This window comes from Bombina bombina, chromosome 2 (genome assembly GCF_027579735.1).
Source record: "Bombina bombina isolate aBomBom1 chromosome 2, aBomBom1.pri, whole genome shotgun sequence".
NCBI lineage: Eukaryota > Metazoa > Chordata > Amphibia > Anura > Bombinatoridae > Bombina > Bombina bombina.
The window spans coordinates 1,163,609,606-1,163,618,897 of NC_069500.1; the positions used below are offsets into that span (position 1 = coordinate 1,163,609,606).

The window sequence follows — 9,292 nt, forward strand, 5'->3', positions numbered from 1 at the left end:
TGGAGAACGTATTCAGGTCCGCGGCAGCGATGTTAGGCGATCTTAGGCGAGCGTATTGGTGCCGTCGAATGCAAGTAAGTTGATGGGTTGATAAATAGTGACCAATGTATTAACATTTACAAATTTAACTACATGATTTACATAACAGTAAAACAGCTGTTTGGTGATGGGTAAAATTAAAGGGACAGTTAAGTCAAAATTAAAATTTTATGATTCAGATAGTCCATGCAATTTTAAACAGTTTTCATTATTATCATTATTATTATGCTTTATTTATAAAGCGCCAACAGATTCCGCAGCACTGCTCATGGGTACAAGGATAACAGGACAATGGAGAAACAATACAATAAGAGACAAAATTTTAAAGACAAATACAGGGGGAATTGAAGGCCCTATTCCCATGGGAACTTATAATCTAGATGGGTAGGAGGATTGGAAACAGGAGGTGGGGACTGCAAAGGTGAGAATCGTATTAGTGAGGAGATAGATGAGGGCAACTGTTAGTTAAGTGAAGTTAGTTTGTAAATAAGTCGGGGTGGTAAGCTTCCCTGAACAGAAAGGTCTTTAGGGAACGTTTAAAGGAGGAGAGGTTAGGGGCAAGTCTTACAGCTCAAGGAAGTGCGTTCCAGAGGGTTGCTGCCTCACGAGAGAAGTCTTGTAGTCTAGCATGAGAGGAGGCGATGGTAGAGGACGCAAGAAGCAGGTCATTGTTGGATCTTAGGGAGCGGGCAGGATTATATTTGTTGATGAGTGAGGACAGGTAGGGTGGGGCAGCATTGGTGAGGGCTTTGTAGGTCAGGGTGAGAATTTTGAATTTAACTCTGCTGTGAATGGGGAGCCAATGAAGGGACTCACAGAGAGGTGCAGCAGAAACAGAGCTTCGAGAGAGGTGGATTAGCCTGACAGATGCATTTAGGATGGATTGGAGGGGAGAGAGGTGGGAGAGAGGGAGGCCAGTTAGTAAGTTGTTACAGTAGTCAAGTTGGGAAATTACCAGGGAGTGGATTAGCTGTTTAGTAGTTTCAGCACTAAGAAACGGACGAATTTTGGAGATATTGCGTAGGTGGTTGCAGCAGGATGAAGAGAGCAATTGGATGTGGGGAATGAAGGACAGATTTGACTATGAGCCAGCAGACTTGGGGTGATGGGAAGATAGTGGTGCCGCCAACAGTGATGGAAAAATTAGAAACTGGAGTAGAGTTAGAGGGGGGAATTAGAAGTAGTTCGGTCTTGGACATGTTTATTTTTAGGTGGTGAGAGGCAATACAGGAGGAAATGCCAGATAAGCAGTCACTGATGTGAGAATTGACAGGAGAGAGTGCAGGGGTGGAAAGGTAGATCTGGGTATCATCAGCATAGGTGATAGCTGAAGCCATAGCTGTTGATAAGTTTACCCAGTGAAGAAGTGTAAATAGAGAAGAGTAGAGGACCCAGGACAGAGCCTTGAGGTACTCCAAAAGACAGAGGCAATAGAGAGGAGGAGTCACCAGCAAAAGAGATGTAGAAGGATCTGTTAGAGAGATAAGAGTGAATCCATGAGAGGGCAGTGTCAGAGAGCCCAAGAGAGCTGAGAGTCTGTAGGAGAAGGGGATGGTCAACAGTGTCAAAGGCAGCAGAGAGGTCAAGTAAGATGAGTATAGAGTAGTAGCCTTTGTTTTTAGCAGAAAGGAGATCGTTGGTAACCTTGGTGAAGGCAGTCTCAGTTGAGTGTTGGGGGCGGAAGCCAGATTGTAGGGGGTCGAGCAATGAGTTGGAGGACAGGAATTGGGTTAGGCAATCGAAAACTAGTTTTTCAAGGGATTTTGAAGGTAGCGGGAGCAGTGATATGGGGCGGTAGATTTAGGGTCTCAAGGGACGGTTTTTTGAGGATGGGGTTGACCTTTGCATGTTTGAAGGAGGCAGGGAATGAGCCGGTAGAAAGGGATAGGTTGAATATTGGAGTAAGAGCCAGAGTTAGGGTGGTAGACAGAGGAGGAATTAGATGTGAAGGAAAAGGGTCAAGTGGGCAGGTAGTGAGGTGTGAGGAAGACAAAAGGTAAGCTACTTCACTCTCAGTGGTTGGGAGGAGGGTGCAGAGAGTGGCAGAGGGGGTGACTGGGAGCGAAGTTGGGAGATTGCAGGTTTGTGTTGGGATGTTTTTTCTGATGGCAAGTGTTTCATTGAAAAAGTAGTCAACAAGGTCTTGAGCACTGAATGCAGATGAGGGGGGTGGTACAGGTGGGTAGAGGAGAGAGTTGAAAATGGAGAAGAGTCTTTTTGGGTTTGAAGAATGAGTGGATATAAGAGAAGAGAAGGTTTGCTTAGCTAAGCAAGGGGCAGAGGTGTAAGAGTCAAGAATGAACTTATAGTGCATGAAATCAGGTTCAGAGCGGGATTTCCTCCAGGCACGTTCAGCAGTGCGGGAGCATTTTTGTAGGTGGCGTGTTTGTTGGGAGTGCTGGAGCTGACGACGTGGGGCTTTGCAAAGTTGGGGCGGAGCGAGAGTGTAAAGTGCAGCGAAGAGAGTATTGTTATAGTGGATTATAGCAAGGTCAGGGCAGGATATCGTGGAAGTGTGGAGGAGGCGTATTTGAATAAGATTGGAGAGTTGGGGAGGGTCCACAGTGTGCAGATTTCTACTGGTGCGGGGCGAGGGGGGGGAAGTAGGTTTAGCATCTATATCAGGATTAAAGGTGAGCAGATAGTGGTCTGAGATGGGAAATGGGCAACAGGCAACATCAGCGAGAGCAGCAAATAGAAGAATACCAGATCAATCGAGTGTCCATCGTGGTGGGTAGGGAATAGGGTGGGTTGTGAGAGGCCGAAGGAGTTAGTGAGTGAGAGAAGTTTAGAGGCAGTAGGGGCAGATGGGTTGTCAATAGGAATGTTGAAGTCCCCCAGAATTATGGTAGGTGTATTTGTAGAGCGAGTGAGGAAGCCAGGCAGCAAAGTTGTCAAGGAATTGGGAGGTTGGTCCAGGGGGGCGATAGATAACTGCCACTCTGAGAGAGAGAGGGGGGAGAACATGCAAATGCAGTGGACTTCAAAGGAAGAAAAGGAGAGAGATGGAAATAGAGATAGGTACTGATAGGAGCAGGAGGGGACAGTAAGATGCCAACACCACCACCATGTCTCTCACCTGGCCTATGTGTGTGGCTAAAGTGGAGACCAAAATGAGTGAGAGCAGCAATGGAAGCAGTGTCAGAGGAAGATAGCCAGGTTTCAGTAATTGCTAAAAGGTTGAAAGCGTTGGAAACAAACAGGCCGGGAACAGTTGTAAGTTTGTTACAGACAGAGCGAGCATTCCAGAGGGCACAAGAAAAGAGGGGGTAGGTGCTGTGTGTTAATGGAGATGAGATTGTTGGTATAGCGTGACTTAGAATTTTTGCAGTGGGAGACGGAGCGAGAGTGTAAAAGTGTGGTGATTGCTGCAGGGCTAGGGTTAGGAGAGACGTCACCAGCAGCAAGCAGTAGTAGCAGTGAGAGTGACAGAAGGTGAGAGTGAGATTTGTAGGAGCGTGTATGATTAGACATAGGAGAGTTAGAGGGGAAGTGTTTCTAAAGAGACAGAATAGTTCATGAGAGGACAGCATATTTACTTATATTATCAAATGTTCTTTGTTCTATCGTTATGCTTATTTGAAGATTAAATATAGGTAGGCTCAGGAGCTGCACTACAGAGATCTGGCTGCTTATAGGTGGTTGCACATATATACCTCACCAGATGTATTCAGCTAGCTCCCGGTAGTGCATATGCTGCTCCTGCGCCTGCCTAGCTTTACTCTTCAAATTAGGATACTAGGAGAACAAAGTAAATTTTATTTAAAAATAAAAGTACACTGAAAATCTTGTTTTTATTGCATGCACTGTCTGAATAATAAGTTTAATTTTGACCTTACTGTCTCTTTACAAATAATTAATAAACTAACAAAATGTGATGTTTAAGTGTGCAGTAGGATTTGCACACATTAGCTATATACAGTAAATGTCTAATGTTTTTTCTTCATATCTAACATCTATTAGCTCTAACAAGCATTCCTCTTAAAGTGAAACATGAAGAACCTTGATAAAGATATATTTAATCAATCAGATGGCGTTTCTAATCCTCAGAACTGAAAAAGCATACTGCAAACTTCTGAAGGCTAACCATGCTACATAACTTTTACTAATTGCCTTTAACTGATAACATCTGCAAAACAATGCAATTTATACTGAAATTATGATTGTGGCTAGCCTTGTTGTCTGCAGACTGAAGCTCATATTGGATCCTCCAAATAAGGCAAATGGTGGATGGAATTTGGATATGGAAATCAATTGCAACAGTGAAGTTGTTATTTTGTTTTACACATTTTTAAACATGACTGATTTGTTCTACTATAGCAAGACAACAGAAATGTCTTGTTATTTAGAAGTTGTTTTCTGTCCCATTAATATCAAAATAAAATCTTTTTAAGATAATAAAAATCTAAATTAATATTTTATTTTTTTTAAAAAAGGAAAAACTGTATATATTAATTTCAAACTACTTCACATAAGCACTTCAAAAGAAAGCTCCAGTTTATTATAGGAGAGAGATCTAAGCTAAAAATGATTTATCTTCACAATGGCCAGTAGTAAGAGTTTATTGAATTATTTTAGAAGAGCTGTGCAGTTTGAATTTGAAGCTTTGAACTTTGTACTGTATAAACTGTATTAATACTTTGTTTTGAGATATTAGAATAGAGGAATAATTTAAGGAGTATGAGGGATTCAGGTAGTTGCACTAAGGCATTTGTAAAAAGACTGTTGGTGAATAACAGTGGTTTGAGTGTAGAGAGACTGTCTGAGGCTGTAGAGACATATTTTGTATCTAAAAGGCTAAAAGCCCAGAGGTAAGGGTGACTACTTCTGTCGTGATATACCAGCTCATTCCCATCTTCTTTCAAACACCCAAAAGTCACTCCCATACTCAAAAAACCCTCCCTCAACCCAAAATTCAACTCCTTGCTTGACCCCCTGCAATCCGGGTTCCGCCCCAAACACTCAACTGAGACTGCCCTTACCAAGGTTACTAACGATCTTCTCTCTGCTAAAAATATTGGCTACTACTCTATACTCATCTTACTTGACCCCTCACCTGCCTTCGACACAGTTGACCACCCTTCCTCCTACGGACCCTTAGCTCTTTTGGCCTCTGTGACACTGCTCTTTCCTGGATTCACTCTTATCTTTCTCACAGGTCTTTTTCTGTGTCATTTGCTGACGACTCCTCCTCTCCAATGCCTCTGTCTGTTGGAGTACCTCAAGGATCTGTTTTGGGTCCTCTACTCTTCCCCAGTTATACTTCTTCGCTGGGTAAACTTATCAACAGTTAAGGCTTCAAATATCACCCAGATCTACCTCTCCACCCCTGCTCTCTCTCCCTCTGTCTTTTCTCATGTCAGCGACTGCTTATCGGGTATTTCTTCCTGGATGGCCTCTCACCACCTAAAGATTAACATATCCAAGACTGTGCTCCTTCTTATCCCCCCCTCAAGCGCTACGCTGACTTGTGACTTCTCTATCCCTGTTAACGGCATCACCATTTCCCCATCGCCCCAAGTCCGCTGCCTCGGAGTTACACTTGACTCAAATCTATCCTTCGCCCCCCATATCCAATCGCTTTCTACATCCTGCCACAACCATCTACGCAATATTTCCAAGATTCAACCTTTTCTGTGCGCTAACACTACAAAGCAAATAAGCCACTCCCTTGTTATTTCCCAACTTGACTACTGCAATAACCTACTTACAGGCCTTCCTCTTTCCCGCCTCTCCCCCCTCAATTCATCCTAAATGCCTCTGCCAGGCTGATCCACCTTTCCCGTCACTCTGTATCTGCTGCACCTCTCTACGAGTCCCTTCATTGGCTCCCCATTCACAGCAGAATTAAATTCAAAATTCTCACCCTTGCATACAAAGTGCTCACCAACACCGCTCCCCTCTACCTATCCTCTCTAATCAACAAGTATACTCCAGCCCGCCCACTAAGATACAACAATGACCTGCTCCTTGCATCTGCGACTGTCACCTCTTCTCATGCTAGACTGCAGGACTTCTGTCGTGCAGCACCTACCCTCTGGAACACTCTCCCTCGTGCTGTCAGGCTTTGCCCTAATCTTTCTTGCTTTAAATGCTCTCTGAAGACTTTTCTGTTCAGAGAAGCCTACCACCCAACTCAATAATAAATTAATTTCACTTACTTAACATTTCCCTCATCTATATCTGTATTAACATCCTTCTCAATCTTGCAGTCCTCACCTCTTGTTTCTCAACCTCCTACCCTTCTAGATTGTAATTTCCCACGGGAATAGGGCCCTCAATTCCTCCTGTATGTGTTTGTAAATTTTGTCCTGTCTCTTTCAAGTTTTATATTGTTTTATTTAAATGAACTGTATCCATGGACAGCGCTGCAGAATATGATGGTGCTTCATAAATAAAGTATAATAATAATAAATAATAATAATATACACGTCGGCTCTGAGAGTAATAAAACAGCTCCTGCTATTTACAGTAATCATTTGTGACTACAAGGACTAGTTATATATATTTTATGTGTTGTATCAATTTGTATTTTATACATTTTATATATTATTTCTCAGGTAATTAATCTAATAAAATAAATATTTTAAATACAGTTTATCTAGGCCTTGTTTCCATTGCTATTCCAAACTGTGTAAGCTGGTGGTAACAACAAGTGTATCCATTAAAGTCGATGGGAATGTTTCACGTTACCCCCAGTTTACAAAAGCAATGGAAACAAGTATTACATATAAAAGTTCAGCAATGGAACATTTTACTCCCTACAACAGTAGTTCTACCTAAATGGATATGCTCTATAGAATAAAACCAAACAAAAATATTTGTATTGTATAAAAATATCATTCTTTTTATTTTTCAGGGGCCTGTATTTTTTCTGGAAGATGGAAAGTCAGCAATTTCTTTGAACGATGCTTTAATGTGGGCAAAAGTGAATCCTTTTTCACCATTAGGAACAGGAATCCGACTTAATCCATTTTAAAACTGAATTATACTGTACCATTTCTTCAAAATAACTGTTTTACTACAGGATAAAAATATTAGTGGAAAGTATAGTGCACCAGAATATTATACTTTGCCGGCCTCTTAAACAACAAACCATTTTTTTTCAGTGGATGAAACAACTCTTTTAGCTGATCCTATTTTTTTTATTTGTTTAGAAGATGAGATTTTTGTTTAGTTCTCTGAATTCCCAAAGAACAAAATAATATGTAAAGTTTACAACCAGGTCACAAAAGCTAATTTTACTGTATAAGCTCAGTAAAAAACATTGCTTACAAAACACAATATAAGCTGCTCTATGTTAAGATAATGCTGTATATAAGCCACAATACGCACATAAATAGACTGTGAAATTTATTACCATTTTTAAGTAATGTAAAATTTTATCACAAAATTTGTACTGTAATTCTACCGTGTCTAGTAAACCACAAAATATAAATATATGAATGCCCTACATTTTTTTTATTGTATACATTTTAATCACATTCATTGTTTATACAAATGGTCTATTTACAGAAATAAAGTGGTATAAATACATCACGGTTATACTCTTTGTTTGTTTATGTATGGAAACACAATTATAACACAAAGAGCACGATAGTGTAATATGTTAAAGTTTAAATTTATTGAAGGGCTCAGTATTGGTTGTTTTTGGACACATAAATAATCTCTGCTTCTGCAATACCTCTCCCTCAACAATTTCCCAACCGATAAACCGCCTTAAATCTAAAACCTTCCACACACAATCCCCCACCCATACTCTCCCATTAACTCTTAAATTCCTCAACAAAATTAAGCACCCAATTGCAAACAACTTTCCAGTTCCCTTTCATCATCAAAATGTGCACAAATGGTTTATATGCACACTTGCCGCGGTACCAGGTCCTACTAAGCATCTGCAAGAATTCACAGTATATACATATATGCTTTGTGATTGGCTGCTGCCTGTCACATGATGCAGGAGGATTGAAAATTAATTTTGAAATTTGTCAGAATATAAATCTACTACTCATATAATATTCAGACTAAGGGGCATATGTATCAATCTCCGATTGGAGCTTGATGCCCCGTGTTTCTGGTGAGCCTGCAGGTTCACCAGAAACAGCAGTTATGAAGCAGCGGTCACAAAGACCGCTGCTCCATAACCTGTCCGCCAGCTCTGAGCAGGCAGACACACATCGCCGGAAATCAACCTGATCGAGTGCGATCGGGTTGATTGACACCCCCTGCTGGCGGCCGATTGGCCGCGAGTCTGCAGGGGGGCGGCGTTGCACCAGCAGCTCTTGTGAGCTGCTGGTGCAATGCTGAATACAGCGAGCGTATTGCCTAAGTGATGTTACATTGCCTTTGTATTATGCATTTGTTGATTATGCAATTCTACTGTATTTAGTGGTCCTTTAACCCCTTAACGACACGAGTCGTACAGGGTACGTCGCACACAACCTGGTCTTTAAAGACCAGCGACGTACCCTGTACGACCTAAGTGTTTAAAGCGGCTGGAAGCGATCCTGATCGCTTCCAGCCGCTTTCAAGGTATTGCCGTGATGCCTCGATATTGAGGCATCATGGCAATACCTTTTCTGGCACACCGATGCAGAGAGGGCCACTCTGTGGCCCTCTCTGCATCGGCCAGCGATGGTGCCGATCGTTGGTGGGTGGGAGCAGTTACAGGGAGGAGGTGGCCCATCGCTGGGAATCTTGGTCCCGGAATTGGTACCGGTGCGTGCGGGCGCGTGCACGGGGGCGGGGGTGCGTGCGCGCGCATGTGCGCGCGCCCGCGCGCCCCCGATCTTAACAAAGCATGCCACATAAACGGTCCGGTTGTGGTGGGAGCGGGAGGTGATCTGTGGTGGGAGCGGGTGATGAGGGCTAAATTTCTATTTATAAAAAGGATCTGGGAGAGGGGGGTGGGGGGTATTGAGGGGGGCCCAGCTACACTACAGAAAAAAAAAATATTAAAAAAAAGTGCACTAAAGTTTGAAAAGTGGGTACTGGCAGACAGCTGCCAGTACCCAAAATGGCACCAAATAGTGAGAGGGGGGAGATTAGAGAGCTGTGTGGGGGGGCTCAGGGAGGTTGGGTGCTATGGGGGGCTCCTACACAGCAGCATATGTAAATATGCTGGGAAAATTTAAAAAAAAATTAAGAGAGCTTTTATTTTAGTACTGGCAGACTTTCTGCCAGTACTTAAGATGGCGGGGACAATTTTGGGGTGAGGGAGGGAAGAGAACTGTTTGGGAGGGATCAGGGGTGG

At 42.6% G+C, this 9,292-nt stretch overlaps 1 protein-coding gene across 2 annotated transcripts in view; it reads left to right on the plus strand.

Moving 5' to 3' along the window:
• Positions 1–7,575, plus strand: part of WDR17 (WD repeat domain 17) — a 343,395-nt gene extending 335,820 nt beyond the window's left edge. For both annotated transcript variants that reach the window (XM_053703848.1, XM_053703847.1), the window contains exon 30: positions 6,899–7,575. In XM_053703848.1, the coding sequence (XP_053559823.1) occupies positions 6,899–7,018 (120 nt within the window). In that variant the 3' untranslated portion in view covers positions 7,019–7,575. The remainder of the gene's footprint in view (positions 1–6,898) is intronic.
• The last annotated feature ends 1,717 nt before the right edge of the window (positions 7,576–9,292 follow it).